The sequence below is a fragment of the Ambystoma mexicanum genome, chromosome 1p, assembly GCF_040938575.1.
Source record: "Ambystoma mexicanum isolate Mex_15411 chromosome 1p, UKY_AmexF1_1, whole genome shotgun sequence".
Lineage (NCBI taxonomy): Eukaryota > Metazoa > Chordata > Amphibia > Caudata > Ambystomatidae > Ambystoma > Ambystoma mexicanum.
Genome location: NC_090921.1, coordinates 467,264,632 through 467,278,786, shown reverse-complemented (window position 1 = coordinate 467,278,786; position 14,155 = coordinate 467,264,632). Strand labels below are relative to the sequence as shown.

General features: G+C 41.0%; 1 protein-coding gene across 2 annotated transcripts in view; it reads left to right on the top strand.

Annotated features, from left to right (window-relative positions):
- Nucleotides 1-14,155, top strand: part of COMP (cartilage oligomeric matrix protein) — a 676,605-nt gene that overhangs the window by 376,525 nt on the left and 285,925 nt on the right. For both annotated transcript variants that reach the window (XM_069649319.1, XM_069649318.1), the window contains exon 7: nt 13,032-13,184. In XM_069649319.1, the coding sequence (XP_069505420.1) occupies nt 13,032-13,184 (153 nt within the window). The remainder of the gene's footprint in view (nt 1-13,031; nt 13,185-14,155) is intronic.

The following is a 14,155-nucleotide window of genomic DNA, read 5'->3' as shown; positions in this document are numbered from 1 at the left end:
TATAAAAATGTATATAAAAATGTCTATTTGTAGATATAAAAGGATCGAGCCATAAATAGGTCAGCGCTCGTTCTAAGGCTATGACGAGGGCGGGAGGAGGGGTTTACAACCCAGATATATCGTTTTTGCGGTAGGAATGGAAAACAGGGGTTCTATGTCATAATCCAGCATTTTAAAGCCTGAACATAAAAAAGACTGATTTTTTGGGCCGTTTTTGTGCAGACTTTAAAATGCAGTATTATTACATAGAACCCCCCTCCTTAAAACCCCCGCCCTCCACCGCTCATTCTCTTGTTAATCGGAGGTTAACACCCGAACCGCCCTTTTCCCCGCCCATCACCCCTTCCCACATCAAACATGCAATCTCCCCACACATTCTCATAAAAACACATGCACGCACACACAGACACACACATACACTTATAAACTTGCCTGTCACTCCTGCATCGAGTCTGCCGAGAAATCATTCTTTTTTCCATCCGAAACCTAGGACCAAAACGCAAGTGCTATTTCAGCTTTCTAGGGTATATTGTGCGTGTTATTCTGGAAACAGCAATTATGAACTGCTAACGTTACGACGGGGGGGAACCCCCAGGAAGCCCACAGGGTTTTGAGGATAGTCATATTTCGAATTGTTTTGGAGTGTATGATGTGATGGAAGATGCTCAGGATTTGATGGCCGGCTATGAGTCTGAAGAGTTTTGGGACAACAACAATGTGGTTTTGGAGTAACCATTTGTGGGCGATGTGGGCTCCAAAGACAGAGATTTTGAATCTATGGCTCTGCAGGCGAATGCATCGATGACCCTGGATAGTGACCCTGCCTCCAGGAGACTTGATTAAAAACAGGGTCCTGTGTGGCGCGTCAAGCTGTAGTAGAGACTATTCATATTTACTGTACTTGCTGTTCAAATTAACTTGAAAAACTTGGCACATAGTGCTAATAGCCTATGTGAGGACTGTGTTGCACTAATGGAGACCAATAGCATTAAAGTGAATGAGCCTCTTTACAAGTGTAGTGGTATGCAAACAAGGCTGTTGGTAAGTTTACCGGCACCCTTGTTTCCGGACCGCCACACTACAAGTCTGGATGACGGGGTTGCCGCACCCGGCAGGTCTGACCCTGCCAGGCGCAACAGCCCTGTTAGGCAGAGTTGTCATGGAAGCACCGGCACCGTTGGATACGATGCCAGTGCTTCAGTGTCCCCATTCCCGTGTAGTCCTATTGGAGTCCTAATCCCCCACCTGACTTCCCGCTCTGCCAGGACTTGTAATGCACCAGGAAGTCAGGCGGTGGGTTCTGTGTTTTGAGGCCGGCAGCAACCCGCCGGTACCACTGGCGAGTTGCCGCCAACCTCGTAATGAGGCCCAATGTCATCATTCACTGTGCTTGCTGTAGAAAACGAATTGAAAACCCAGGGATTGCGATAAAAGTCTGTGTAAGGAATGTGTCACGCTAATAGAGACCAATCCGGACACGTCGGTTCTTTTTCGTGTTCATATTTAGGCTACCCAGGGGTTTACGGCCATAGTGGCTAGAGCATGTTTAAAACAACACTTTTACAGATGGAGCTACAGACATAAAACTGATGATCCCCAACAGGATGCCCAAGAATGTTTGAAAATATCTTACGTGGATAATTTGCTATGTAAAATATGTTACATGTTGAGCTCTAAACGTCTTGTTGATCTGCTGCACTTGATCGCATCCGCTGACATGCGTAGGGACTGAACAATGCTTGTCTAAAACATTATGGGCTATAGAATCAGTGAATAACCCTATTTTGAAAATGAAGCAGTTTAGACGCATTTCTCCTATGGGTGTTAGAAACATCGTTGAGAAAACAGTTTGCAAGTGGGAGAGGATAAAGTATATATAATTGAATGCCTAACGGAATGTTGACATGTTTGCTTATCGAGGCAGCGATGTGTAATGTGTCTGTGCATTAATCCCATGTATTACAAAATCTGTACAAGGACTGATAATCGTGCAGCAACTGCCAATCCCCAAACTAATACATTTTTAATATAAATACACGTTTTAAATCTTAATAAAAATCTGTTGTTTATAAAATCTGGTTGTGTCTTTATGTTGCGCTGTTATGGGACAAACATGTCCGGGCTTGAAGCTGTCAAAAACATATTATGATGAAGGAGGTGTTGGTCGTTATGCAGAGCTTGACAGCCTGTGTCGTAAACTGCAAACCGATGGCGAGAAGGTGTCACAGGGAGATGTCAAGGCGTGGCTTTCGGGGGAGGAAGCCTACACGCTGCACAAGCCAGCCCTGATACATTTTAAACAACAAATGACTATGGTATCTGACATCTACCAATAATGGCAGGCAGATATTATGGATTTCAGCCAGTTTCATGAAGATAACAATGGTTTTCACTATATTTTAGCCATCATCAATGTTTTATCAAAATATGCCTATGTTGAGGCTTTAAAGAACAAGACTGGCCCCAGTGTAGCAACGGCTTTTAAATGAGTCCCCGCTAAACTACAGATGGACGCTGGTAAAGAGTTTTTAAATAAACCACTGCAGGGTCTTCTAAAGCAGCACAAGGTGCATAATTTTGTAACACATTCTGAAGTGAAAGTCTCTACTGTAGAACATGTTATACACACCTTTAAAACACAGCTCTGGCAGTTCTTCACATCTAAAAACACCCACAGAATTCCCTGGGGGTCTGGTAAAAATTCTATGACGCAAGACTTTTTAAAAAGACAACACTTAAAAAGTGGGGTCATGTGCAGATCTCAAAACACAAGACTGTCTTTACAAAGTGGTATGAGCAAAAATACAGCAACAAGATATTTATCATACATGGAGTGACTCGGCAGGAGGGTCTTTATATATTTAGTATAATTGATTATGCAGGTGAGGCTGTTGAAAATGTTTTTCATAGGGAGGAGATCCAGAAAGTGAGTAAAGATCAACAGCGAGTTTATAGAATTGAAAAAGTCATAAAGGTTGTGGAGGCTGGAATCCGCATCTAGTCAAATGGCTGTGGTGGCCTGACAAATGCAACAGTTGGGTACCCGCAGGAGCTGTAGAGGCCACGGGTATGTACCTGGGTGGTTTGGAGTCTATACCTTTTTACATTATGCTCCCCAGCAATGCTTCAGTCGAGATATTTCCAGAAAACAACATTTCCAATTGTACTGTGAAGCTGGCCAAATCTGTACATTTGGAGGGGCAGTGGACAGTAGTGCTTACTGATGTTCAGTATGTTTGATTGTGGGACACTTTAGCACTTTTATCATAAAAAGAACAAACCCTCTGAGGATCTTGCTGGGTGGGTTTCCTGAGGGGCATTATCTAAATATACAGGAACTTGTCAGAATCATCAACAAAGCCGTATCAATCATAACCAAGTACAGCGATATGACGCTACACCTAGACCCACACCAGCGGAACATTTTTCTACAGGGTCCAGATGCATCTCTTAGGTTTTCAACAGCGGTGACACGGCGTAACATATTGGGATCCGTGCAACACATTAGAATTAAGGAACCATGGAACAATAACTGTGCCGACATCAACAGGGTTTTTTTTTATAGCTTACTGCTGTACAGCAATACAGCAATATCGTGGAGTATCAAAGGGTGGGGGATAGCTATGCCCCGCTACTTAGAACCGTGGAGATTAATGGGAACAACGACGACATTGTGAACATTCAATACAACAAACAATATTATGTCCCTGTGTGTAAAAACATTTTGACACCATCAACATACAGATAAGAGATGACCCGGGGCAGTTTTATCATTTAAATATGAAAAAATCTGGCTGCGATTGCACTTCAGACAGCTCCGGTTGAAAGACTAATAAAACAGCATTGTAATGGCTGTGGTGAAGCACTATGGAGACCCCGGCGCCTATATGGAATATTGTACGAGTCAAGCCGGTATGGCATTCAGCCATATTTTAGCGGAACCCTGGAAATGTATGGTGCAGGGCTTGGCAGTATCTTTAGAAGTCTTTTTAGATGTGCAATGCCCTTTCTACGCCGCGGCTTTAAATGATCTAAACCACACGTGAAAATGACCTTCAACAGCATTGCAAAAGACATCATGGGAATTGTGACAACTGCGGTTGCCGAGCGGCTAGCAAACGAGAAAAAGGAGGACCAGGACAGCACAGGACTCATTTATAAACCATGTAGGATCGTTAAGAGGAAGAGGTCAGCATCCCTGCTGTGCTGCCCCCCAAAACCCACCAAGAAAAACAGATCAAGAGCCTGACATGGACAACAGAACAATAATAATAAGAAGAGAGATATCCCTAGAAGACACACAGGAGGTGTTATCTTTTAAAGAACAATGGCCTTCTTACACAGAGCCTCAGGAGAAGGTGTGAAATCGGAGCTCGATCTTTCACGGTTCCGCCCAACCCAGAACAGCACCGATAAATCGATAACCCTTTCTTCATGGAGGTCTCGCCTCTGGCGGCTCTATCGCTGCTATCCCCCATAGAATTCTTTATATCAGACTAACATGTATCTGGATTTGAACAACACACTGCTGTATCTGGTTTGTAAAATAACAAAGACGGATTGGGACTGACATTGCAGCTGCTACACATGTGGCTCTGATTGCCTATACCATTTCCACCATGTTTAACCAGGTGGATGTGGCGGTTGAATGATAACGCTGAGTAATAATATGTACACCAACAGGGCCTATATACAAGGCCTATTAAATTATGGCTCTGATACCCTGGGTAAGCAGCTCTCGGCAGGCCTCTTTTATCGTGACAATGCAGGGCACTTCGACTCTACAGCTTTGGATGGAGAAGAACACAGGGTTTACAAAGAGAGCCGACCAATCCAGGGCCAGCAGAGTATTCGATTTACTCAGCCTTCTACACGCAGATCTTTTCATTCAGGATGAACTAGTGATCAACAGCGTTGACCTTAAAATAAAACTATCTAGAAACACGGACACTTTTTGTCTCATGAGCAGGGATGCCGAACAATACAAGCTAGTCATCCTATCAGCAAGTTTATTCGTTAAATGTGTGAGCGTCTCTGCGACTATTAGACTGGCACATGCAGAGGCGCTGCAAATATCTAACGTAAAGACCCTGTGGAGAGAGTCACCCTTAAAGTTTTCAGCATTCCTACCGGCAGCCTGGTGCCACTCAAGACAACCTGTTTCTGGGGCAGCTCCCAAAAATAATCATCATGGGAGTTGTTGAAGCAACACCGCTTACCGGTACATACGATAAAAAACCCTTTGAGTCCAATCACTGTAAAATTTACTATGCTGTTACACCCTACTGGCCTTAAATCTAAGACATGACAATGCATCAGCAGGGCATTTCAACCTCCTGAGAAGCTGGAATCTACGTGCTGAGATAAAGTTTGAAAGAAACCAACCACCACGCACTCGCTGCTAGTGTGCAGTGTTTACAATAACGTTCTTGAGATCAATGTGCACAGAAACATACTCTTCGATATTGAATGGATACTCTACAGAAAAAGGATTTCTGCGTAAGCATAGACACATTCGAAAAACATTTTACAGTGTGTATGCCAGCGATAGATGCCCCATGCGCCACCCAGAGATCACCCAGTTAGCCTGGTGGTGTACCCTGATCTGCAGTACCAGAGCGGAACATACTGGATAGCTTTGTGGTTGGAGGAAAATGTGCTAACACTGTTTGACAGCTTCCCACACTTCTCGCTACACCCCATAAATGCCAAATTTTTAACAGACTATGAAAAGAATTGCAAAGTATTTACGTTATACCACTGCACCGGTTCAAGACTCTAAAACCATGACCTGCGGTCAGTACTGTATATTCTTTATCAGCTACATGTCTGAATGGAGATTGCTTTTGGCTGTTTTGAAAATGTATTTGAGCAATCGCTAATCAATATGATCAAATGGTGATCAGATTTGTTTACCTAATGTCTATTTATCTCACAAAATATTCACACTGTCAAAAATGTAAATACGGGATGTCTATCTAGTCATACATCTATCAGTAAAATAACTTTTTAAAAATCAACAAGCGTCCTGTATTATTATACATAATAAATAATACAAAGTAATAAAGAGCCAGTTGGTTTTATGATTCAAATACATTTTATATTTGCAAAAATAAAAAAAGACATAGTTAATTCAGAAAGAATAAAAGTTATTCCACAAACATGTCAAGACAGAAAAAAAGAAACGTATACATTCAGACAAAGATGGGGATCACATTAATCAGATAACCAGATAGAGGGAACGTGTCTCCGGCGAGCCCTAAATGCTCTGGATGTATTAATGACAGGGGCGTTGTAGATTTGTGAGGAGGTGGGTAAAGATTCCTTAAACCAGCTGGTATTTCAGCCCTCTTTGTGGCTGGAGGCACAGGGGCTGTTCATAGGTGTATCTATAGGACTGTGTTGTTGCAGAGGAGAAGCGGGCACCAATTTCTATCCTCTCCAGAAGGCGTCATTATACAATGCTACCCACAACGGATGTTAGGGTATTTAAATCAGCGACCGCTTGCATAAACTCGTTCCAGCCAATGGGGCATTTGTTATAGAAGTGGGGTGTTGATTCATAACACCCTTAAAAAATCGTGCAGGTTTCAACCCCTTACAATACTGCCCCTGTAAATAAACTTGCTCCTATTGGTCCAGAGGCCACATCCTTTGCGAGTTCCATTTTATGTAGTAATAGTTCTGCGTTAGGTTTATAGCGACAGCTGAGTGTATTCACCACGTTGATAAGTAACAGATCTGCCCCAGGCGGAGCATTCACATTGCTAGATTCTTCAGGTAGTATGTATAAAATTTGTTTGTTTTCTCTGCATCGCTGCGCCGGGGGTGGTTTAAATATTTATGCAAAATATCCCTATATTAGACCGCTTTATCATGCACCGCTAAATCAGGCCTGTTTAAAACATCCTTCATTTCCAAGTCAAGACGCATGGTGGCAATCTTCTGTATATCCCAATCCTTGGGGCTTGTGGGGGTTGTCAGACTTTATAACTGACTTTTGTCCACCAGATACATTTTATGGGTGTGCTCCATCACTGGCCACCGAGCAAGCTGATGATTAGTGGTAGGGCTATGCCTATCAAAGATCCTATAAATCTGCCAGCCTGAGAGACCACTTTTCTTTTAGCCCTTAGTGTTATCCACTTATTGAGCAGTCCTTTGATGATACCCTTGTTCTTTTTCAACACAGTTATTTGATGGTGTGTTGGGGGGACGTGTCCCTTTGAAGTGTTCTGAGCAATCTCTGAAATAGCGGCCACCAGATTGTCAGAGACTGCGGCTAGAATGGCCTTGCATTGTTGAGTGGTGGCATATATAAGCATTTTGAGCAGCTCGATGTTTCTCTGCATACGTGACAACATGATGCAGGCAATATTGCGATTAATGGCATTTTTTAGATGTCTTTTTAGGAGTATAAACAGCAAGTATCCCCGGCAGAAATATATCAGTGAGCAATCCATAATACTTTTGAGTGGTTGTTTTTAAATCAACCACAAGGTAATTGTAGGTCTTCTGGACATGTCTTCAAAAGCCTCCATAAAAAACATGTTTTAGTCAGATACATCTGTTGAGCTATCATGGCTAGTTGTTGTTTATCCCGAGGGATTTTAAATAACACTAAGTAACTAGCATTTAGCATTATAGATCGGTTGCTCTTGCAGTTGTTGAATACATTCTGCACGGTGTAGCAAAAGCTTAGATTGCAATGATGGGATTATTGGTTAAAGGCTTTTTCTAGCTCGGTGCTCTGCCCGCCCCTCGGTCATAAAATCATCTGTGATGATCATATTCACCATGCTCGGCGGTAGTCGGTAGTAAATCATGGTCGTTGAGACTCTCAGGCATAACCTCTACATAACGAAGGTGCTTAAACTGGTGTTGAAGGTGGTATAAAGAGGTTGCCAGCAACTGTACAGCTGAACAATATTGTCAGGAATATGTATCATTGCGGTGTGTGCGTTTTCTATGAGTTTTCAGACAAAATAACTCTTACCGCAGCTGGAAGGTGCTGCCAGAACACACATGCATGGATGTTGTAGCCTGGTATCCATAACAACAAATAATTGAGGCTTGAACAACCTTGTACAGATATCTATACGTGGACTCCACCAGGCGGAGTTAAATCACAGCAGGGGTTAGCTGTTCCTCCTTCTGGGGGGTTACTAAAACAAACATTGCTATATCTGTATTCAGCCGTTTAAGCACTATGTGAAAACCTACAAATAAAATGCATGCCCTTCTCTATCTAAGCTAGAAGCAGAGAATACAAACATGTGACAGCTTTATATATTTTCTTCAACAATATGGCATTAAAGACTATATAAAACACACATCCACTGTATATAATACACAACATACCTTTAGATGCTGTAATAAACCAATCAACCTATTGCCAGCCCCTCCCAGTCCCGCGAAACAATGTTCACACTTAAAAACTGTAGTGGCCACCATCACATTCTGTAGTGCCGGTTGTTGGGGTCAAATCTACTATCTGCAGCACTCCATGATTGGCACCTTGATAGGTGTGGCACCGGCCCATCGGTATGTCCTCTGGTAATTACAAAACAATAGGGACCATTACAAACTCTTGGGCTTGAAAATAGCAGCAGTGTCCAAAAACCACTGTCGCTTGCCAATGTATCTCCATGAAGTCGGCAGTGAGGCAGCCTTAAAGTGTTGCAAAAGCCATTCTGAAACAGCAGCAGACCCCCACCATCCTTGGGTATTGCTGGCCCTGAAAGCAGATGGGGCGTGTTAACATTCCAAAACGATTGCGTGCTGGCAGATGCAATCCCAAAGTAATCATTACTGAATATGAAAAACAACTTTGTGGTATTGGCACCCCAGACATTCCATTGGTGGTTGATAAAGGCGGTAATCCAAAAATACTCATTAATGAATCAGAAAAACAGCTCCTTTGCATTGGGGCCCTAGAGATTCCATCAGCCCCAGCTGGCCCCTAAACCAGATGGGGCATGTTGCGTTAGATTAATCAATTGTCATAAACCCAATGGCTGCCGGTTGTTGGCTGACACAATTCCCATCCAGAGACTCTGCCCTGTGTGCCATTCATCTGTTGGGGTACATGATGTCACTAAAAATTCAAGATAAAAGAATCGTGGCTATCACACTTCACCAAATGTGTGATCTCTGCCACATACTCAAACCCCTTTGAGCCCAACTATAAATTCACATTGTCAGCATTGTCAATATTGTATAAAACACAACGAAAGAGAAAAACTATCATTTAAATTGCTAGCGCCCAATATTTTCGATATAGTTACCATTCAAAATTCTTCCATGCTGGCAGTTTGTACAAAATAAATCGCGCTGCCAGTGTGTCAACAGCCTGTGTGATCTTTAACAAGGATAGCAAAAACATTGCATTGTCAGCATTGTCAATATTGTGGAAAAGACAATGCTAAAGTTAAAAAAGGTCGTTTAAATTACTGCTCCCAATATCACCCATCTAGCTCTGAATTAATAAAGCACACATTGCAGCTTGCACATGTAAAAATTGAGTTCTAGCACTCTGATCTTGCCTAGCACACAGAGATTAAGCACATATTGTTTTTACTGCTTCGCACCCAGCACCAAAACCGTGTCAATTGTGCAGCTTTGTCAAGGCCAGAGTCTAAATTGCAAATATAGCTTTTATATTTTTGTGCTGGTTGATACATCAAAACAGATTCACAGTGACTGTTTCTACAGTCAAAGTTTCGAATAACATAAATTCCAACACAAAAGTGTCCAAAAAAAATGTCAAAAGTATTTTATTTGTTTTGATTTTTTTTTCATGAGGGGGGTTCCGCTCTCCCACCCCCGAACCCCTGTTTTTTTTTTAAACACTTATTTTACTATACTAAATTAAAATAAACCCTTAATATTAAAAAAAAGACATTAGAAACTTTTTTTTTGAAACTTTTGTTTCGGAACTTTTGTCATTCGAAACAATTGTTTCGAAACTTTGGACACAATCAAAACAGGCTGCAACTGCTCTCAACCTCTAGGACGTGAAACACCCCTCATAAAATTGCTTAAAACATAGTGCCACCCATTTAAAATGAGAAATAGCCATGTAACTAAATGTTACAGAACATATTCTTATTACACTGCACAACCTTTTAACACTGAAATCCTAAACCCTGTTAATACAGGGTCCAACCCTAATAACATATTTAAAAGCCTAAATACTTTTTTAAACTGCACATTTGTCATTACATTCCTGCAGTTGTTTAATTTAAAAGTAAATACAACTCTCCTTTTATACTTTCTGGAAATAATCTGCCTAAAAAAGGCCTGGCCTGTTTTCAGTCAAAAGTCTTCCAGGAGGTCCTCTGTTCCGGGCTCTCAGATAACAGGTTTCCCGCAAAGCTGCTGGCAGTTGAAACCAATTAGCCACACTGCAGGGATTGATCAAGTCTTGGGGATCTCCTGAAACTTCAAAGTGCTATTTCTGCTGGCTCCCTTCCAAAATGTGCTTTTCAAACATTAGAGGCCACCATTCACTTGCATGCTGCTTTATTATCAGCACCCCCAGCGTGCTGTATTTTTAAAAAGGTGTGGCCCATCCCTTTGCAAAATTCCTTATCCACAAACACATAAATATATTTGTGCTTACTTTACAAAAATAGACCTTTATAACAAAACTAAAATGACCTAGCTACCTCTAACCAGTCATGGATAACAATATTGTGTATTGCAAGACCCCTCCCATATACTCTGTCCAGCTCACCAGGCCTTATCAGGCCTGTCATCTGTCTTTTCTGCTGCACTGGGTGAAAATGTTAAAGTTTTGAGTTTGGCAGATAAACCCCCCTCCCCAGAGCGGTCCTGTTTCACAGCTAATCAGTGTCGTCATTTCTCTCTGCATGCCCCTGCAGCCCTTTTAGACAGCATTCATTCTAAGAGAACCGGCCGTGTGCACATACTGTCCAGATCAGCATATTTTGCCATAGCAATAGTTTGGACTTTTGTATAATTCTGGTGAGGACACTTTGTAATAAACAAACCGCTTTCATTATTTAAAAGAAACATGCATTGCCAAACTAAATAGTTAGATTTTTATAAAGACTTGTGCCACATACTTTGCGCTCTGTCATTTGTATTTTGGGCTGACAGCCTCTATTTAAAGTCTACATAACATCTACACCAGTGTTACTAGGTGATGAAGCTAACTCAACTCTAGAGGGTTATTTTTAGACCACATTGATCCTCTGGAATGCTATGAAATCATCTATACTATATAAAGACTTTATGTCCAGTTCCTATAACATTGATATACATTTTATATTAAAATTCATATAAAAAATGTGTGATAGCAAAAAGAATTTTAGGCCAACTTAATATCACAAAAATATTAATGTGTTTATACATTTTTATATACAAAGATACATTTTTATATGAATTTGTATATACATTTTTATAGCAAACGTATTAATTTCTATATTAATTTGTATATACATTTAATTTAAAAAAGATATCAAAATGTTTTTGATATCATTTTCCACATCCTATCAAATTAAAGGCCAAACCCCTGTCCGAGGTCATTGCTGTGTCACGTCGCAAAACTATGAGTTCACAGTCCCTGTCTTCAGAGCCCACTTCGCCTTCCATAGTCGACCAAGCAAAACCACAACACAGTGCTCCTGTGTTTACATCATTTTTATATATAATGTATGGTTCATAGTGATAATGTCGAATTCAAAAAAGTCTAATACAAAAATGTCGAGAAAAAAAATTTGAATGTTTTTTTATTTTTATTTTTGTAATGGGGGGTTCCTCCCCACCCCCCATTTATTTTTATTACCCAAAACCCCAAAAAATATACAAATAAAAAAAAAACATTTTTTTTTTTCGACATTTTTTTTTTCCACATTTTTGTTTTAGACTTTTTTGCAATCGACATTATGACTGCACACCATAATGTATATTCAGTTTGTATCAAAACTGATGTAAATTATACCCACTTTATATCAAATATACATTTCGTATAAAATCGTTATCCAAAAGGTTTGATATCTTTTTTATATCAAAATTAAATTGATATCAAAGCCATATCAAAGGGGGCAGGACTAAAGACACAAATGGGGTATGTCCACCTGTCAAAATGTACTTGATGTGGAAAGGGGGCCCCATTAACTACTCAAAGGAAACTGTATAACAATACATAATAATACCCTCTCAGTCTCACTGCATTACATTTTGGGGTGCATATAGTCTGGAGAAGTTGGTGACCCTGCGTTTGCTTTTTAACATACTCTTGATACCCTTCCACTTTTTATTGTTGCTTAAGCACTGCAAAATTACAATTAAAACAGATAGTAGGCAATAAGTGCAACACAATTGTGCTGTATCTTGTGAGTATCCTGATTCCTGCGCTGTCTCTTGCACGTCTTATTTCATATTGAAATGCAGACTTTAAATAGTGTTTTGGGCATTCTTCAGTGCTGACTCTCCTGCTAGGGCGGCGTGTATCCAAAATATACTGTTACTGTCTTATATTGTGCTGCAGAAAGGGGCGGTAGGGTCTGTTTTCTGAATAGGCTCAACATGTGTGACTACTAAACAAAACCAATCTAACATTCCATAACTGGAAAGAAACAGACCCACAAAACACATGTTATAGAATGCCAATGAAATGCCGTATGCTCCTCTATAAGAACCCCGAACAACAGACCAAGCTTAATCACGTTTGTAGTGCTGTACAGCTGCAACATTTACCCGCACCTTACGAATTTATAACATTTAACTGCATAATGATGGTCAGTGCTGAATGTACTGCTTAATGATGTTCACAGTCGAGGGTATATCAAAATGTTTTAATTCCACATACAAATGGCAACGAGTGTCTCCGGTCGAGCACCAGCTGGGTGCATCTGCCCAGGAACCTCGGATACTCTGATACAGATCTGGAAACGTAATGTTCCTGTTAATCGTTAGTGCCCAAGCAGAGCTCACAATGTTTTTTTTTAATGCTTTACAATACAAAGAATTGGTCTTCATTGTAACACATTCTCTGTTGGCAGGGATCGTACAGATGTGGACCTTGTAAACCAGGTTACGTTGGCGACCAGACCTCTGGCTGCAGGAGGGAGAGAACCTGCTCAAACGGGCAGTCAAATCCATGCCATGAGAGGGCGAACTGCATTATTGAACGTGATGGGACGGCGGCGTGCATAGTATGTGTTTGACACTTTAAAAGCCTACTGAACTCTTTATTCCCTTGTATACTTTCAAAGATTGCTTTTATGTAAGGGAAAGAATTTGCCAAATGCAAACCTTAAAGGCCTTTGCCACCTCTAGTCTTCAGCAGACACACTTTCCAGCTGCTACTGGAAACTGCCACCAGCTGCCCCCATCAGATGCTCCTGGAGGCTGCCACCAGTTGTCACTGGAGGTCAGTCGGACATCGGATAGCAGCATCCTCCGTTGTCAGTGCAAGGGGGATCCGGCCATGACAACATTTCCTCTTCATTTTAGCAGCTTTTTGGTTCACTTAGCATTTTTAGTGTACAATTTTGCAATTTCTGCAAACATAGCCTTTTATACCACCAAGAATTGATTATCTTGTTTCCTCTTTGCATGACATTATTATGTGAACGTTCTCTGTCATGTCTCTTTTAGTCTCTGTTCCTTTTACTCTCCTCTCATTCTTTTAATTTATACCTCAAGGGTTGTTTGTGATGATTCTAATCCACCCTCAAGTATTCCTTTTTGCAAATACCTATTGTTTAACTTTTTTGATTTACAGTGATATAAAATTGTACTATATGATTATCTATTCTTCAACAATCAATTAAATGCAAAAATGGCAGAGACAAGATGTCCACAGGTGGATCATACAAACACGAAAGAAAGTGCCTTGTGCAATCAACAAGTTGAATCAGTACATAAAAAACTCACGTTTCATATCCATCTCGATGAGATACACCGAAACCCCCCCACCACCATATTCTCTTAAATAATTCTATTTGGCTCGCTGGGCCAGAATCGTCTGCTCATAAAAGGTGTGTATACTAGTTCATCAAATCATGTCGAGATGCTAGGGGCGCCAGACAGTGTGTCGAGACAGAGTCATGCAAGAGCCCGTGATGGAGGAGGTCTCGCAAGACTCATGAATGCATGCGGGGGGCAAAGCGATGCAGAAAGA